Below are 19,862 nucleotides of genomic sequence, written 5' to 3'. Positions count from 1 at the left end.
AAATTTGGACAATTGGCTAAAATTAATAAAAAAATAGATCTGTTGGCAATATTGGATTTTGATGCAGCTATATAACTAAAATATATATCTTTCACTAATATTTTTCTTCATTTTCCCCAAAAAACATGAAGACAGTTTTTAACAGTTTTCTCTACTAGTACAGATGCCCATCCTCTCTATCGGCTTTTTACGAACTTACAATATGACCAAGGAGGGATTACGTTTTTTGAAACGTTGGCCGTGTAGCACTTATATTTGAACAGACTTAACTGATTAGAGTGTAATGAGAAGTTCTAAGTATCTACCACATATGAACCATGTGAGCATTAGCCCTACTGATGGAAATGGGCCCACACAAGGACAGAGAAAAACTCTGACCAGGGCCGGTGGGAATTGAAGCCACGACCTTTGGGTTAGATCACCGCTGCTCTACACTGAGCTACAAGGTCAGACGGGAACAGGCCGTGGGAACTGACGATGTTAAAGTATGACCAACTCCCAGTTATAGCATGCATGACCGCTCAATTGGTAAAGCAATGTATGGGCATCGCATAGGTTACAGGTTAAAATACCGTTCAATCCCGCTGATGAATTATTCAGGTTTTCTATTCGTTATTGCGAATGATTATCTGCGATGATCTTCAATCTCAACGAGATCTTGTAGTAGATGAACTCCAGAACTGTGACAAAAACAAACCTAGAAAGCGTTATTGTCCGGTGCTAATCACAGCGCATTTTTATCTGGGCCCGGTTGTTGAAAAGCCGAATAACACTAATCCCAGATTAAAAATTAACCAGGGAGTTTATTCCAAATGGTGATATTCGGCAAAATTTTACATTAGAAGTCAATCTTGAAATACTAAAATAAGCAAAAGAAACTTTCACCAAAAAATTGAAACATGAAACAAAGGTTTACGCTAATCCTGGATTGAATTTATTTTTCCGGCTTTCGAACAACCGGGCCCAGGGAGAAGATTAAATAAAATGACCTTAGCGAGAGTACAATGAAGAGAAATTGAGTTTCTATCCTCTTCGACGATCTTGCTTAGTTCCTTACTAAAGACGCGAATAGTTTCGCCTTTTGCGAAATATTGATTGACGAATGGTTCTCGGTGAAAAACTTATTAGGGCCCAAACCCCTCATTTTTTGACGGCTCCCCATGCAGGAGCAAGTCGAAGCAATCAACGGGAAGATCCGTTTTAAAGGGAACCTCCACTAAAACAACAAAATAACTTTAAACCACAGAACATAATGTTTACAATTGGAATTGCTCAATCTTTTTCCAATGAAAACGTTTGTATTCGAGAAAAATAAATTCCAAAAACGCTTATTTTGGCTTTCAAATTTCATGGGCGCCGCCATCTTGAATAATTGTGACGTAATTTGGTTGCCCTATTGTTCTGATACAAAGAGCGATTGTTCTGTAACAATAGGGCAACCAAATTACGTCACAATTATTCAAGATGGCGGCGCCCGGGAAATTTGAAAGCCAAAATAAGCGTTTTTGGAATTTATTTTTCTCGAATACAAACGCTTTCATTGGAAAAAGATTGAGCAATTCCAATTGTAAACATTATGTTCTGTGGTTTAAAGCTATTTTGTTGTTTTAGTGGAGGTTCCCTTTAAGATTACTCCTTGCTTTATTTAAAATGGACCAAATCAGTCGTTTAGCGCTACTTTCAGCGGCATATACGCATAGCTACCTTTCTGCAAATGACCAGAGGTCCCACAAGTCCACTGTTGGTATCTTTCTCTGGGTTCACATCTGAAAAATAACCCCACGAAAGGCATTCCGTATCGTTGGGCCCAGGTCCTGCTCTTTCGGGTACCTCCCACTCGTAATTGTACATTTTTCCAGGTGCAATGGCGTTGTCAGCGGTATCTGTCCCAGTTGTGCTATCCTTATACTGTGATCCCTCGTCTTTTTTCCTTAAAAACGGAAAGAAATTACGGGAATATTTTGTGATTTCGTGTAATTAATAATTAGGCTGGACCCTTGCTATTAACTGGCGATGGTTTAGAAACTCGACAAGTTTCTTTGCTCTATATTCTTGTTCATTGTTTAGGCCTTAGCGCTGCACAAAATCCACGATATTACGAGAAGATGACCAGTCAAAAAATTTCGATTCATGTATTCGCAACTTATGCCGTGTTTCGTTTTCACACAGTATCATGAGAACGCCGCGCACCGGTGGCTCAGTTGGTTGAGCACCGGGCTGTCACGCGGGAGGTCGTGAGTTCAACTCCGGCCGGACCAACACTAAGGGTCTTTAAATAACTGAGGAGAAAGTGCTGCCTTTGTAATTACATCTGCAAATGGTTAGACTCTCTAGTCTTCTCGGATAAGGACGATAAGCCGGAGGTCCCGTCTCACAACTCTTCAATGTTCATAATCCTGTGGGACGTAAAAGAACCCGCACACTTGTCGCAAAGAGTAGGGCAAGTAGTTCCCAGTGTTGTGGTCTGTCTTCTGTGGTGCATCATGGTTGGGAGGGTAAATGCTCGGAGATATTAGCTACACCAAGCTACTCTAAAATCCGAGGGTAAATAAAGATATATGATATGATGATATGATATGACGCCCGCTCAAGCGCAAGAAAAAGAAAAGAAATATGGTGAACTTTGCGCATGTGTTTATGCTTGCGTCGACCCCGTTTTCACGGTGAAAAAATTAAACACTTAATGATTGGTCCCGAGGGAAACAATTCTTTTTGTTTCCCGAGAATCTCAATGTTTCCCCGAGGCGCAGCGTATATTTTGTTATATAGCAAAAAAAATGGGTCAAACATTTTGAAAGAAGCGCCCAGATTCCAGCGACAAAATCAGGCCACCTTCAACTGCACGCTCTGATCACGTGCAACAGCGGTCAACATTTGGCGGGTAACAGTGAACTGTTCCCCGTTTGACGTAATAGTTTTCGCAATGTTGCCCGCTCATGGCATTTGGCGGTAAACAGTTTCATTGTTAAATGCCATGTGACCATGAACTAACCAATGAATGGGCGCGCTGTAGCGGGAAAAACTCCAGCTATATAACAAGAGCTGTTATGGTTACGCATGTGCTTGCGTCGCTAGTGAAAACCAGGCTTTAATGCGCCGGTGTTGGTTGCTACGGATACTGTCTGCGTCGTTTTAGTGAAAAACCAGACAATAAGAAATAAACCTCTCATTTACATTTGTTTACATCACCAACATGGCGGTGGAGGCGTGATTGCTAAATTATTAAATGTGACTCTTGAGATTTTAAGTCGAGTGGTTGCACGACAAGGAGGAAAGACGATAATGATTCACATTGCGCACTGATTATGCAAGATTTAAAACACCTTGTAAGTGAGACCAAAAGTAAACAGGTCCTTTCGTCACTGCCTTAGCAGGTAAAAGATTGTGAAAGGCTTAAACAGAATTTGTTCGACTTCACCCACTATTAAAATAGCACAAGAGTGCAGGAATAACAATAAGATACTAGTTTAGAGCGATTTTCAATCGAGTGTCCTAAAACCAAAACCAAAGTAATTACTTTGGCAATCAAAAAGGACAGAGACAATCCAGTAAACCAATCAAAACTTGAAGTAATTGCACGTAGCCGACACAAAGCGCAGGGAAATGTACACGCGCGAGCCACGATTGGTTTTGGTTTCACTTCTGATTGGTTGGAAAAGTGGCACGAGAACTTTGAACCAATCACTGCGTGAAGTAATCATAAACCAAAGCAATTCGCTAATTACTTTCGACACTAAATTGAAAACCACTCTATTTTTGCGTCTTTGCGCAAATACCTGTAAAATAGGCCGTGAGGATGAATCGAATACTCTCTTGATGCTAAATTTTTGAAGACGACCTCAATGATGTCGCCTACTTCGGCTTTTATCAAAGGTCCAAGAATTCCTAAGTGCTCCTCATCCTTGCTTCTTTGTTTTCGTTTTGTGAATGTTGCATCGGTGTATTCTCGATAGATTGCTTTTTTGTTTCTTCGGCCGATGAAAAGAGGACCTGGCACAGTGTAACGACTTGCAAACCTAGAACAAAAAAGTGAATTCAAGACTATTCCCATCCTTCACTAAACGGTTTGGAGGTTAGAAACGACTATAGAGACTTTAAGATTCTGGTTTTCTTGTGAATTGCAAACCTCAAAAGAAGGAAATCATTTAGAGCCAATAAAGTTTAGAACGGCAAGCAGACCCGTTTTATCACACTTCATTCGCTCCCATTATTTTTTTGTGTAACCTATCCAATAGCAGTGCTCGAAATCGGGTCGTTCGGTCTTCCCAGACTACCAAGAAGTTAACCGGACGACCAGCTTTTGGTAAAATGAAAAGCTTGATTGCCCGAGGAAAAAACAACGGACAACTTGACCAAAAATAGAAAACGAATTACATAAGCAGCATTCGACTTAGCAGTAGTGTGACGTTAACAATCATTAAATTGCCACAGCTGAGATTTCGCCATGTTTTTTAGTATTTGTGGCTTTTACAAAACATTGTCACATATAAAAATGCAAGAGGCAATATCACAAACATGCAGGCAATTGAGATCGAAATGCAAACACTTAAACCCAGCCAAAACTGTGGGATACTCACTTTTAAGGATACTCATGTTCCATCGCCGTGTGATTGCATTTCAAAACGGTGTGCATTTAATCGTGATGGGCAACCCTGGATCTATCAGGGTAACGTAATTCACGGGTTTAGTTGCCCGGCTTTTGAAGCGGGGACAACCTGGATTTACTTCGAGTACTGAACTGAACGAGAACAGACAGAAGCTAGAATAAAAAAATCTCTTAAAATCGATGCTCAGATCATCATTAGAATGTGGTAAAGTGTTCGGGCTATAACCAGTGAATTTTATTTTTATTTGGATTCTCAAAGTCTTAGCAAATTCGTTTCCCCTAGCAATCACTCACGTGCTATTTTCAAGGTCTAGTCCTTCGATCATGTCCTTTCCAGAGGGCGTGTAATCCCAGATTTCCTCAACAGCCGCAATGTAATACCATCTCTTTCGCCCTTCCATCGGCTTTTCATTGGTGACTTTCCTACAATTCTCGTGGACCTTATACTTAGCAACCATTCCTCCTTTCAAATTGCTGTTTACACGACAGACTAACTTCCACTCTCCTGGGTTGTCAGGGGTCATGTGCAATGTCGCAAGAGACCCTGCAGTGAAGATGCAAAGTCCAAAAAAGTTGTTTGGAATGGAACGTCTATGTAGTGGCTCAAGGCACTGAGGTGCAACCTGCCCAAGTAATCTGGGAAAGTGGGGTTGGCGGAGTAGTTATGTCCCTCGCATCCCACCAATGTGGTCCGGGTTCGACTCCCGGACTCAATATGCAATAAAATCATTCTCGTCACCAGAGCCTCGGGTCGACCCAAGGCTCTGGGAAACTCTGCGTAGCAGAACATGCGCCGTAGGGTTCTTACAGCCAAAAATTATTTGAGCCTTACTGTGCCTGGTCACTCCTCGTGCTAACATGAATGCACCAATTAGAGACGCTTTTGATTGTTCTTCACGAAAACCAATGAGAAGACACTATGTTTCAGGGTTCCCCAGAGCTCTTCTCTCCCTCGGTCTAGAGAAGAGCTCTGGGGTCGAGATTGGCAATACAATACAAGACAATACGTACTGAATTGACCACATGCGCATAGGAGCTTTTCAGGGCCAATGAAACACAATCACTACAGAACAGAACATTCAAAAACAGCTATTAAGAAACCCAACTGGCCGGAGGCAAGCTAGTTGGCTATTTACAAGTGGAGCTGAGAAGTTGAACCAGGGACTAGCAGGAAAAAATTCAACCAGTGGTCAGAAACGTGTCTTGAACCCGGGATCTCCGGACCTCACAGCAAGCGCCCTAACCACTGGGCCACACTGCCTCCTAACATGATATGTGCGGTGGAGTTTGTTGGTCCTCTGAACTGCTTCAAAGGGTTTTCAACGTGGTACTCTGGTTTCCTCGTCTCACCAATAACCAGCATTTTATTAGATTTGCTTTAATCCCAAGTGATTTGATTTGACTCCAATCTACTAGTCGTTTGAGCTCTTGTGCGAAGTTAGACGAGCTTGGGGCTTTACTTAAGGACGTTCGCGCTAATTGTTTGTGCGCAACGTAACTGCGCAGGTAACGCGACTGTAATATGTCACGCATTACTTAGAGCGTTAGTGAAGTTGAGGTTTGAAAACCTTTGCAGAAACCGTGGACGATAAGTCTTGCACAATGTTGGATAAGAGAAGATCGTGATTAGTCAAAATTGATTAAAAATATTTAGGAAAGTCAAGTAGACTACTGCACGACTGATGTTCGCGTTGTTTTTATCAGTCGTGCACTAGTCTACTTGACTTTCATAAATATTGTTCAAGCATTAGTTAAAATAACATGGCGACAAAAACGCCGGGGAAAAAATTCCAGGCCGGCAAAAGAATGGCACATTTATTTCCGAATCATCATGAAACGTTGAAGAGAAGTGAGCGGGAGGATGGAAAAGCTCTGGAAAAGGTAGCTGCTGATCGAGTAGTGGCTGAAAGTTTGGAAAACTCGAGGACGAACCGTTGCGTAAATTTAATGGGGCTGTTTCTTTTTTTAATGTTTTTATTACCCTACGAACTTAAGTTCAAAACGAATGTATGTTTTTGAAGTTCTTTTCCTTTACTTTCGTGAAAATAGAGCAGTATTTTCGTCCTCGTCGGCTTGAATAGTGCGGACCTGCGTGGAACAAACCAGCGATTAAATTTCACAAAAACCACACTCCAGAAGACGAGCATGACGGCAATGGAGAAATATTATACAAAACACTAACCAAATGAAGATGACGACTGCTTAAAACTTCGTTGCTGTGCTCGAGAAAGCTTTGTTTTGGGGTAAAAACCTTTCATCCCTTCAACGATCGATCCTCTCCTGGGTTCCAGTCCTTCCCCGACAGGTCACGCAAAAACGTGACAAACGAAGTTTTCCAAGAGCTTCGTAAAATCACATCGATTTTACTCCCTTGGATCATCGGTGACCCCTATTTTTTTAATCATGAATCACTTACTCTACTTACTATCTACAAAATATGATAAAATGAAAAAAATTTCACCGTAAGAAGTTGTCTTTTTTTTAATTTTCTTTCCTCGTGCCATCGAATTCCGGTAGTGGTTGCAACGGATAGAGGTTACGAAAACGCTCGTCCAGGATGAACTCTACTGTTTACGACATCCCTAGCGGCATGAAATTATCTTAAAACCCCACCCCTAAAAACTTATGCACGGAAACCTTCACTCTAACAGTTTATTTTTAGGATTTTCGATGGATGAGCAGATGAGGCTACCTTTCGTTATTATGACAGATTTATCGAAATTAAGGCATTTTTCCACTGCCATTTTCTCCGAAACAAAGTCGGTGACCCCCAATTTTTATTTTATTTTTGGAGTAAGTACTTTATGACCTAACTCTAGGCGAGAAATGAAGAAAATCTCACCGTAGGAAGATTTTGGCGCGAACGTCCTTAAGTGGTCAATATCTGTTATTCTGTTTTTTATTTGCTTGTTGAGATGTAACGTAGTAGCGTTCAATAGCGTGAAAAATAATTCTTGCGTTTTATTTTTATGTCAAGCACGTGGTAAAAACTGCAAGTATGATCCCAAGCAAATCGCACAGCCTTGACAACTTGTCGCTAATAGGCCATTTCCGAGTTCATGTCTGCCTCCTCTTCAATGCGAGTCTAAGTGCGAAGTATGTCTATTGTCCTAGCCTGCGAACGCAGACGTATTTCCAGCGGTCGTTTGAAGAGAAACGACCGCCGGAAATACGTCTGCGTTCGCAGGCTACTATTGTCCATTATGCAGGGATTTGTGGAACTCACCTTCGGCTAACCCCATTGTATCGAAGTTATTACCATTCCGTAGAAACGTGTTTCCATAAAAGGCAGCTGTATGTACCAAGCCTGGACCGCCGATTAAATGCCAGGAGACATTGTCACCTTTGCACATGCGCAATCCCGGTAGATTGCCGAACATATAGCCATTGATGTTTCTCATGTTGTTACTGGCTCTGAAGCCAGGGTCCCCTAGAAATGCCATGTTAAACAAAATGACTATAGACACACACTTAGAATATCAAGAATCTCAAGTGGGAGTTAAGGCTTGACCAACCTACAGTTATTACGCATATTTTTATTTGAAGGAAAGTATTTTTCCAATGTCCATGAAACTTAGCAGAAAGTTTGTTATCAGTGTTGCTATTAATTTGCCAAAATATTTTGCATCACATTTTGGTCACGTGACCCTAAAACAAATTATAACCTTTATATCCTTTACTCAAAATGGGAAACATTTATACTTCAAAATTTTGAAAACTTTTAGCATTAACCGAATGCCGCCTTTTACTTTTAATGTGGCACTCCGTATTTGCCTTTTAAGATATTTGGATGTTTATCATGTCACGTAACCTATTTTCCTCAATTGTTAATTGCTCTTAACATGCATACATAATTAAAAGACGGCATGACAGAGGCTTTAGAAGGGGTCATCGAATAATCAAGAAACATGATTTGTAAAATGTAGCTGAATGTTCCCCATTTGTGAGTAACAAATATCATCTGACTGTTGTAAGTCGATTTCGGGTCACGTGACAAGAATGTGATACGCACATTTCGGAACAGTTATAACAATAACGATAGCTAACTGCCTGCCAAGTTTCATAGGCTTTCGCTTCGAATAAAAATATGCGTAATATTTAGGCTGGTCAAGTCCTAATACTTTTGAGAAACAAATTCGAATGACATGAAATGGCGAAGTGTCGAGAGCATGCACTTGCCTTACCATTTATCCTTTCCTAAAACGTTATTTCGATAGGTTAGCTCTTTGCTGATAAAGAAAAGAGACAACTAACAAAGCTCCAATCGGAGCTATCGCTCGGCCAAATCCTAATGAAAGTGTTGTTACCTCTCAATGAAATAAACCTATATAATGAAGAGCTCTTTACAGAGGATAAAACAGTCTTAAACTCATTCCAATGTTAACCAGCCCGACTACTTTGAAGGCTAACGCGTGACAGTTTCTGAGAATGCTATCGACGACTTACGAAAGGGAAAAGCCTTTGACTCCAACCAAGGGATTCGGTCTCCATTGCCTTTCTTGGAGCCATATGTGAATTTAGTTGACACATAATTTTCTTCTTTAGTCCGGCGTCAAAAGGTTTTTCTCAGAGTACACCGACGCAATGGAACTATCGAGCTGTTAAATGTGTTTCTTTGTATAAGACACTCACCTTCGTTTATTGTGGACGCATTCCCTGCGAGGTTTTTATTTTCGTCAAAATACCATGAAAGGGACTCGTCGTTCAAACCGAAACGCAGAAAAAATTCGTGTTGGACGTCTTTTCTCTCCCATGGCCTAGCTGCATTCAAAGTGCCATTTTTGCAGATAATCAGAGGGCCAATAAGACCTATGGAAAATGGGGTACACACGTTGGAATTTCCGATTGTTATGTGATAACGCGATTTTCGTGAAATTATCTAAAAGAATCTACTTCTCAGGTAAAAATGGGCTATTTATTCCTTCCTCGCCCCTGATTCAAAGTTGAATGTTGTTGCATGAGTGTCATCAGTTGAATTGGGGTCAACCTAGGGACATAAGTGGCATGACATAAAGAACAAAAGGTGGTCAGGAGAAGAGAGTCGCGTATAGAAGTGCTCCAATGTAATTTGTCTAGAATTGTCGTTCCAAGACCAACGCCACCACTCGACCCCACTTCTTTACTCGCCGCCCTTATTTTTCACGCGATTCAGTGGACATCGCACTTTATGCACAGTTACTGAATTCTCACCACTTTGTATGTCTCTGGTCCTGTCGACATTGGAGTGATACATCCATGTGATACACGGGGGATCGTTGTCCGTAGGAGCAACAGCTTCCGGTACGGTCCATCTGTAAAGGTAGGTTTGATTGGGCATTATTGCGTCATCCGAGGTGTCATTTCCGGACGTCCCATCCTGATATCCGGCTCCTTCGTTTGCTTTGTCGTAGAATACACCGAGAGGATGGATACTGTAATTGTGGCTTCCCTGTGAAAGATATGATAATATGAAGTCAGTGGTGGTGAAAGACTTCCGTCACGGTGGCTCAAGTAGTTTTCAAGTGAGGACAACAAAACCCTAAACAACGTTACTACGTAAGAAGTATTTTATATTCGAATCTTTTCCTAAATTATTTCAACAAGAAAAGCTCAACTGCAGAAGTAAACGAAATAATTTGTTCGTTCAGAGCGAGTGAAAAATACGTTTGCAAACGAATTCAGTACGTGCTATTCTGCAGGGAAATCCTTGGCTGATCAGAAGTCGAAATTAAAATTTATTTGCACCCTTTTAGTAGAAGAGGAAACACAGTTTCCAGACCTTCCGCGTCCTTATTTTGGCGACATAAGACGATAATTAGCTACAATTTTACTGCTGAAAATTATACGCCGCCAATAAGCCATTTCCGAGTTCATGCCTACCTAAAGCGAGTCTAAGTGCAAAGTTCTTCTCATGAAAATTAGTTTTCATTCATATTTAAAGCATAACTAATTATCATCACTAAAACTTCCCACTTAGATTCACTTTGAAGAGGAGAAAGACATGAACTCGAAAATGGCCATTAGATGAGATATTCAAAACAAAAGCCGGCTCAAAGCCCGCGAACTGAAATGCGACAAAGCTAGATTCGAACTGCCTCGGTTAGACTGGAACAAGAACGTTCGTTCATCTGTTATACTTCAGTGATGTCGCAGATGAAGGACAAAGTGCAGCGTAAGCGCGCGGTCCTGGGGCCGAGCTCCGTTCAAGCCTGGATTTTCTTCAGGCTTCTTTCTAAAGTTGCTTCATTCATTCATGCGATGATCACTTTCACTTAGAATTATAGGAAATTCTATTTAGTATCAAACTGTATTAGTTATTGTACAAAAAACGCTCGAAACGAGTTCAAATATTCCACGATATTGTACAGCAAGTTATTGTACACTTGGTTATTGTACAGTAGAGAACCGGTTTGACTAGTTTAGGTGCTGAGGTTTGCCGCCCGCCTGTTACTCACAGATCTGTCACACTTCAAATTAGTCAGAAATAGTTGGATGATAAATAGCTCATTAGATGTTTTGGTGTGTGGTATCACTGAGTATTTCTTCTCGTTGTTTACAGCACAACTCGTAGAACTTCTCAGCGATACTACACACCAAAACATTTAATAAGCTTATGTCAGAAGTGGGTTAAATTGCGAATGATTTTGCCGCGGTTTGAACCTTATTTCCACGCTCATATCAGTCCAACCGTTCGAATAGAGCGAGTTTCAATTGAGTGTCGTAAAACCAAAACCAAAGCAATTACTTTGGCCAATCAAAAAGGACTGAGACAATCCGGCAAACTAATCAAAACTCGAAGTAATTACACGTAGCCGAGACAAAGCGCGTGAAAATGTGCACGCGCGAGCCACGATTGGTTTTGGTTTCACTTCTGATTGGTTGAAAAAAAGGTGTGAGAACTTTGAACCAATTACTGAGTGAAGTAATCATAAACCAAAGTAATTATCTAATTACTTTCAACACTCAACTGAAAACCGCTCTATTAACTTGGCCAATTGGTTTTGCGATTAGTTCGGATTGGATGAAAATGTGACTCAAGAATTATAAGCCTATCATAACTTTGGGGTAGCGACACAAAATTAACACAATCGTGAAGTTCTCTCTATACTTAAAAATGTCTTAAATTTTCGTCATTTTCTACGTACAAATTCAGAGGAAGGCAATCATAACTACAATAGCAATTTCTTTCGCCTACTACTACTGAGTGGTGCATTTAAGTGACTGCTAAGAAAGAATCAACATTCGTCTACCGCAGAAAACCACACAACCTTCACACTCCTTTTAAAACTAATTGAACTCAGTTTCTTCGCGGTGCTCGCTGTTTATTGAGAATGCGATAAAACTAACACAAGAATGTTTATTTGTAGATGGACGAATTACAGGAGACGCCAACTCATACTCAATTACCTTTTCGTAAAGGAATTCCCGACCGCTTCCACATTGTGACAACATTGCGGTCTGAACACAGACAAAGCAGCAATCATTGAGTCCTTCACTTTCACTTAAGCCTATCCGTTCCCAATGGCACATTCGGCATTCAGTTTTTGCCGCACAACTCTCTTATGCAATTGTTTACTTTTGTCTCAGTAAAAAAAAAAAAAAAAAAAAAAGGCCACTGATTGAAAGCCAGCAACTTACTCTATCCGCCTGAGTTCATTCTCCGAGACTACGGATTTACCTGGTTTTTAAAGAAGACTTTGATTTCGTCGCCGACTTCAGCTCGAATCACGGGACCAAGAAATCCCAAATGAAGCTTACTGGAAGACCGGTTGACTCTTGTGGTGAAGGTCTCATCAGTGTACTCAACATACAGCGCCTTTTTGTATCGCCCTCCTATTCTATTATCAGCTTGACTGAAGTACGTGGCAGATTCACTGGAAAGAAAAGTAAATCAAGCAGCTTTTCTGAGTGTATGTAGATTTTGGATGATATTCAAAAAAAGGACTGGATTAAGAATTTTCACCACGCAAATGCTTATTCCCAATGAACCTAAGGATTCAGCTGCGCTGTGAGGTTTCTTGCAATGCCTATAAATAGACCTTTCCACGGTTTCTGACGCCATATTTGTTGGGGGGCAAACGCGACTTAGATTACAGTGAATGTAAGGGATTTTTGCCGAATTCAAACCTCTCTAAGTCCGCTACAAAACAGCGGATTTCAAAAATTTTAAAATGCTTCAGTCATTTTAGTAATATCATTCACTCAAGGGAAAATTAGATCATTGCACAAGGCGCAAAGTCTGAAAATTGGATATTAGAAATCTCCTCATGTTGCTTCAAAATTGGCGGGAATTTGTATAGTTTTGATTGCAAGGGTTTATATGAAATTTAGAAATTTCGTTTACGGTCGTTAGAGCTTGATTCCGATCGCCGTAATTCCCGAAAATAATCTCAATGCAATTGCTTTTAGAGAGGTATTCTCGCTATCCACAACTGTCAGACCTTACTTTGAAAGGATTTATAATGGTTCAAAGTCGGCAAAATTCCCATACATTCACTGTGATTTAAGCCGTGCTTTTTCCGCCAACCAACATGGCATCAGAAACTGTAGAAAGGTCTATTACCTGAAAGATAGCTTTTACCTTCCTGGTGAAGTTAAGGGTTTTCCGTCCATGTTGTTCACACCAGAGGGTCCGTAATCCCACGTAACTTCATCCGCAGCCAGATAGTAAATCTTGGTTCTGCTACCACTAACGGTTGGCATAGTAACCTTGTTTTTACAGGGACTAACCCGAAAGAGGGCAGACATTCCTTTATCAAAGAAGTCACTTTTCATACAATTAAGAAGCCAAGTTCCCGGATTCCAAGCTGTCATGTAAGCGGTCAGGAAAGTTGCAGGAAGTAATAAAGCTGTGTCACGTCGGTGGGAACTGATCTGTACTGTGTGGCCATGAAAGGAAGCTAAGAAAAAAAAAAACCAAACATCTATTAAACTGTTATAGATGACAATACATACATACATATTTAATTGACAACTCTTCATGCCATAGGGGCTTTTCAGGGCCAATGAACACAATCACGACAGAACTGAACATTCAACAACAACTTTTAAGAATTCCAACTGGCAGGAGGCAGTCTAGTTGGCTATTTACAAATGCAGTTGAGGAAGTCAATGAACAACAATTCGTGGGCGACTTTTTTTCCAGACTGATTTTATGGCCCAAATGGCAGCCGTGTAGTTTACAATCTTAGCTGAATGATGAGTAATTTACACCGGTGCGCCTAGAACAGAATAAGCCAAAGACTACGTCCCCCACGCTTCTCGAACGGTGTGTAGGTTCTTTAACGTCCCAGACAAGTGATGTGAGGCGGAGCCTACGGTTTATCATCCTTATTCGAGAAAACTAGAAAGTCCAACTATTTTGCGGGTGTAATCACAAAGGCAGCACTATCTCCTGAGTGATTTGTTGCTGCGGCCGAAGTTCGAGCTCACGACCTCTTGCATGGCATCCCGGTGCTTAACCATGTGAGCCACTGGTTCGTGGTGGAGAAAAAAGTGACTGGGGATTAATTTTAAAAAAAGACCAATATATTATGGACACTTTGCCACAAGGAGCTTTTTGATTACACAAATTCTGGCTAGGATTACCGAGCTCTGAATTTGTCCTCAGTTGATTAAAAAACTAGCCGCATGTGCCTAATGTGCCACGCCTTTTACAGTGCATCTTCGTGGAGTTGCAGGCTCCTCGTTATGGATAGGCTCCTGCGACAACTTACATTAGAAAGCTGATTTACTAACTTAGAACAAGTTGCCAGTAAACCATTAGAGCGGTTATCAATTGAATGTCGAAACTAATTAGCGAGTTGCTTTGGTTTTGCATTACTTCACTCAGTGATTGGTTCAAAGTTATCGCACCCCCTTTTCAACCAATCAGAACTGAAGCCAAAACCCATCGTGGCTCGCGCGTGCACATTTTCCCGCGCTTTGTGTCGGTTACGCGTAATTACTTTGAGTTTTGATTGTTTTACTGGATTGTCTCCGTCCTTTTTGATTGGTCAAAGTAATTACTTTGATTTTGGTCTTACGAAACTCGATTAAAAACTCGCTCTATTGACGAAACGAACCAACAGAACGGTCAAACGACGACCGAGCTTCTGAGCTTCCACGGATCAAGACGCACCAATAGACCAATTTTGAAATATTAAAATTCAGTCCTAAACAAAGGCATCATCTCGAGGCTCTGGGAATAAATGTAATGATTTGTATGAGATTATTCTCCAGAGTCTCGATACGATGCCTTTTGTTTACGACTGAATTTTAATATATCGAAAGTGGGCTATTACAATCATCCCAGCGAGCAACATCCATCCAGCTACATAACAAGTAGGGGTGAATAATTGGTAAAACTACACAGAATGAACTGCACTGCCGTGATACAGCTTTTTGAAGAACAGCCTTCTCACGCGCCATGAATTGTTACAGTGTGCGTCTTGGCCAATCAACGAACAGTATCTCCGTTTAAATGGGCCCTTTGCACTGAGGATAGTGATCACATGGTACAAATTGGCCATACTGGGACGCAAATTGCGCACTGGAACATCTAAAACAAAGCTATTTAATCTAAATTTTCTTTGTTTTAGATGTCCCAGTGGGCAATTTGCGTCCCAGTATGGCGGTTTTGTACCATGTGATCACTATCCTGCAAAGGGCCCATTAAATGTGAAAAAACAAAATAAAGTAAATTAGGTTGCTTGTAGGGTAAGGGCTGGTTCGGGGTGGATCGGTAACCATGAAAAGAACTTACGATTGTGAATGTCACTCCATTCACCCACGCCAATCATATGCCAGCTGATTTTATCACCCTGGTTCATGTCTAACGAGGGAAGATTTCCATATATGTAGCCATTGATTGACGCCATCTTGTTACTCGCAATAAAATTTGGGTCATTTTTTATTGTCTCGGGATTGCGAGTGTAGCTTTTTATATTCTCTTCCAGGAGCCTGCTTTCGTTTTGATGAAACTCGGTGCAGAGAATGACAAATTCTTTATCGACCTTTTTCCGTTTGGCACCGTTTTCCATCATAACTCCTCGTTTGCAAATTAGCAATGGGCCTAAAATTAAAGGCAAAAAATGATAGATAATTTATTATTATTATTATTTTGGTAAAAAGCGAAACAACAAAGGGGCTGTGTAACGGCATAAGAATCGTTGTAATTGTACGCGCTAACCAAAATGCTTACAGGAACCCATGACCCAGAGCCTACAGGTCCCATACTGGGCCTATGTAACGGCATTTTTACAGACCAATCTATTTTTACACTATCTTTTCCGGAAAAAACAAAGGCATTTCCGGTTAGGTGACCTTATGACGTCAGCTTAATTTCTTGTAATTGGTCATCGAGCTCCGGTGGGAGTCTCATTCGCGGGAAATTCAATCTAAAAATAAATCGGTCTGTGAAAACGCCGTTACACGAACACAGTAGAGTTGTAGGCTCCGGGTCATGGGTTCCTGATAGTTACTTTGACCATACCTTCGTAAAAATATTTTTTTCGGAAAGCCAGCCTAGCAATGGCAAAAAAAATGATGTGATGGTATTTCATGCATGAATCTATCAATATAAACGGGAGGCTGGAGGTAAGGAGGGCCGTTAGCCTTAGGTTATTCCAACCTCGATCTGCAACCCCCCCGGTACTAAAGCATCAAAGTTAATTTTCTCAATACTCTGAGTTGTTAGACGACCGTGCAACTCAAATCCTAGGCCTCCAAACAAAAGTTTTCCTACTGTGTGATTGATGTTCCAGGCTTACTAGACTGAGTGCCTAGTTTAAGAAGCAAAGATTCTTGTCGGAAAAAAAAAGCAGGAATATTTTATTACCTATCAAGCCCGTGTTAACGTCTTTCGATGAGATCACATGAGAATGATACATTCGGGTAACGCAGTCCTCGTCTGTCGGGGCGTGATCGTCATCGACAAACCACGTGTACAGGCGAACTTGATTGGGCTTCACTGAATTATCTTGCCTTTGTTCTGCATTAGTGTTAACGTGATCGGCATAAATGGCTCCTTCATCAGCTTTGTTATAGAAGATTCCATGGGGGTGAACTGTAAAGGGCCTTGTTGCCAAGTTTTTGAAGTGCACCTTGATCGTGTCCCCGACCTCTCCTCTTATTATTGGACCCAATACACCCAAGTGGCGTGGATGGGGTATCTCCTGTGTAAAGGTCCCATCCGTGTATCCCCGGTACAGCACCTTCTTGTATAATGTAGAAACTCTACCCGTACCTCGAGGGGTGAAAAGCTTTGCATGGCTGAAAAGATATTGATTACATATTGTAAATTATAAACTCCGGCGCCCTTGGAAGAACTTTCTTCACTTCAAGTAAGCGAAAGCCATCAAGAGTCTTGATGGCTTTTAAAAGTGAAGCGGTATACGCCAATATCACTTATTTACTTGGATCGAGAAAGACGGTAGTTAAGTCTGTGTCTGTATTTTCAGCACTTTGGAAACTCCCCTTTGCTTAATGTCGCAAAAAGTTTGTAGTGACCTTTGGGGCCACCTGGGAGCTTCAATAGACCTTATTCATAAATGGCAGTCACATTTATGATTCTTTTGTCCAAGTGCAAATTAGCCTACCAAGCCTCATTTTAGAACTTGAATTCTTTTCAATTCATTGTATGGTGTCGAGGCTTGGTAGGCTAATTTGCACTTGAACAAAAGAATCATAAATTGACCTCCATTTATTCAACTCCGGTCAGACAAGTTTACTCCGCCATACTACACGCACGTATCTATATTAACAGATATCTTTATAAGCTAAACGCTACCGCAAGACATCTACCTTTCTTAAACAATCCGAAGGAAAACTTGAATCCAAACTAGAGCGATTTAATTCTTGTACTCAATCAAATTTGAAGTGAGCAGAGTGAGGGTTGTTTTACCGCAATGCAATGAAATTCACATTACTTGATATAGGCGCCACAAAGTCTCCCTTTAACCATGACCTGGGAGTCCCGACAACTTTTCGCGTCCGAAAGCCGACGTTGGAAAGCCGGTCTTCTAACATGTTTTCAAGGTAACTAAAAGAAACATGACTGTGAAGTTTGACGACTTAAATGCTCTCCGTTCTTGAGATACAAAAGGAATTGCGACACCCGAAAATGGCCCGTTAAGTTTCGGGACTTTCGAGAAACGGGCCCCAGAACCCTAACAGAAAAGTAATAGATAACGTTCTTAGGCTTAAGATAACCTTATGACATAATGCGACATAAATTATGCATTGTTACATTAATTACGCACTGTGACATTAATTATACAGCTGTGTTAGACATTTTAAATAGGACGTGATTTGTAGTTTCTGTCGAACAGGAGTTGGGATCATTTCCAATTTGCAACATTGTTAATCGTTTCGACCTAAATGGCAGGAAAATGCCGACCTCAAGCCAAAAGATGCCACATCACAGTGGAAAAATGCTGCTCAAATTTTACATTAAAACACAAAGGACACAAGCTAAGATACTTGTCAAAACGCTGAGCGGTTTTGAAGATAGAGAATGATGTACTTTTGTATACTCACGTAGTTGTGCAAACCCTAAATTTGGTGATTTAACGTCGTTGCTTTGCAAAGGATGCCAAAGAAACGTACACAAATGCGTGAAACATGTACAGGACGATTATAATTATTCTTCTTTCGTGTTTTTTCTTTTTGGAGTTGTCGCTCCCGTAGCCGTCTTCGTTTCTTAAACTCTTAAATTTCTTTGAGAAACTTTGCTGATTTTATGAACGCATACATGGAAACGGTTAACCAAGATGACATATCCTTTTAAATTGAGCACTGTGATCAGTGACCTCGGTTAATGCAGTAGTTACTGTATTATCATGCGAGTGGTGGACAGTTGTCAGTCAAAAGTAACTCTGGCTGTTTGGTCACCGCAAAAAAGAAAAACGAAATGGCTTGCCCCATATCAAGGACACTAAAAGTGACATTACCTTTCAGTACTGAGAGGTACTCCTTTGACTTCATTCAGCCCTGTGGGTGCGTATATCCATTCTCTAACCACGGCTGCGATGTAATATTCACGAGTTTCCGAAATAACCACTCCCGGCAAACAACTGCAAAACACAGTGAAACTCAAAGCAAAATAAAGCAACATAGTTGCCTCAAAATTAGGAAGATACCTCTAGTAATGGATTAGATCGAGCTGTTTGCCAAAACACCGCGCACGACTTCCTAATATGCATGCCCTGAGGCGTTAAGTATGGGTATGCACATTACAGGTATGTAGGCATGATTTTCTTTGCATGAAATAATCTTAGTCATTAAGAAGTGTAAGTTCTGGCAGTTTCTTATTCACGGTATTGTATTCAGGGATGGATATCGGAATATAATGCAATAAGAATGCCCAAAGAAGAAAAAGAAAGAACCAGGAAGGTGCTAAGTTCTTGGGCAAATCATGGATGCAAATCTGAATGCAGTCAGAATTTCTTTCATGCGCTATTTTGAAGGAAGCCACTTTAATAGCCACGAAGCCAAGCAGCCGTGTAGCCCCTTTTTTGAGTTATTAATATCCCACTTTCGATATATTAAAATTCAGTCCTCGTACAAATCCTTATATATATTCCGCAGAGCCTCGAGATGGTACTTTTTGTTTAGGACTGAATTTTAACATATCGAAAGTGGGTTATTGAGGTTACTTGAAACCTTCGTCGATTTCCTCCACAAAAAAAAAAAAAATGTACAAGGGCTCTTTTTAAGAAAGCCGCGTAGACACGTAGTCATTGTTTGAATTCTGGAAATAACAATGATGGTTGCTTCAAACCTTCGTGGGTTTCCTCCACAAAAATATTCGTCATTTCTATTGCGTGCTTTTTCGGTAGGACAGCATTCCAATTTTAATGATTGGGCTGTTTTTTCGATGGAATAAATGTAGATCTGTGTTACCTGTGTTTTTCTGCGACTAGGTATGTATGTCAATTGCGGCGGATAAATTTGAAAACACTTTGGAATAGTATTCGCTTCGGTGAAAACAAGAGTTAGAACTGACGTCTGAAATTTGTCAAGTTTGTTTGTCGAGTCAAGCACTGTCCTAGATGGCCTTCAAAACACAACTCAGTTGACAACAAATGTGACAATATTCCGCCTTCTTGAACCCCCACTATTACAGTGCAAGGCGCCTAACCGTGGCCACCCATGCAACGGTGTTCAACTTACAACTGTGCGAACTTTGCACCGAGGTGTGACCGTCAATCAAATCACACATCCTGATTGGCCACGGTAAGGCGCATCGCACTGTAAGAGTGCAAGTCCAATATTTTCAAGGGTTCGAACTCAGACA

The 19,862-nt window shown here is 40.9% G+C and overlaps 1 protein-coding gene across 1 annotated transcript in view; it reads right to left on the bottom strand.

Annotated features, from left to right (window-relative positions):
• The window catches only part of LOC138043792 (hephaestin-like protein), a 24,754-nt gene extending 4,892 nt beyond the window's left edge, over window positions 1–19,862 (bottom strand). The window contains exons 1-11 of the mRNA XM_068890246.1: window positions 18,517–19,862; window positions 16,404–16,837; window positions 15,330–15,638; window positions 13,167–13,485; window positions 12,264–12,459; window positions 9,797–10,034; window positions 9,239–9,415; window positions 7,833–8,036; window positions 4,901–5,150; window positions 3,777–4,016; window positions 1,705–1,930 (exon numbers count right to left, since the gene is read on the bottom strand). Coding sequence (XP_068746347.1) covers window positions 1,705–1,930; window positions 3,777–4,016; window positions 4,901–5,150; window positions 7,833–8,036; window positions 9,239–9,415; window positions 9,797–10,034; window positions 12,264–12,459; window positions 13,167–13,485; window positions 15,330–15,638; window positions 16,404–16,837; window positions 18,517–18,680 — 2,757 coding nt within the window. The 5' untranslated portion in view covers window positions 18,681–19,862. The remainder of the gene's footprint in view (window positions 1–1,704; window positions 1,931–3,776; window positions 4,017–4,900; window positions 5,151–7,832; window positions 8,037–9,238; window positions 9,416–9,796; window positions 10,035–12,263; window positions 12,460–13,166; window positions 13,486–15,329; window positions 15,639–16,403; window positions 16,838–18,516) is intronic.

This window comes from Montipora capricornis, chromosome 3 (assembly GCF_036669925.1).
Source record: "Montipora capricornis isolate CH-2021 chromosome 3, ASM3666992v2, whole genome shotgun sequence".
NCBI classification, from domain to species: domain Eukaryota; kingdom Metazoa; phylum Cnidaria; class Anthozoa; order Scleractinia; family Acroporidae; genus Montipora; species Montipora capricornis.
This window is presented reverse-complemented; position numbering and strand designations above follow the sequence as displayed.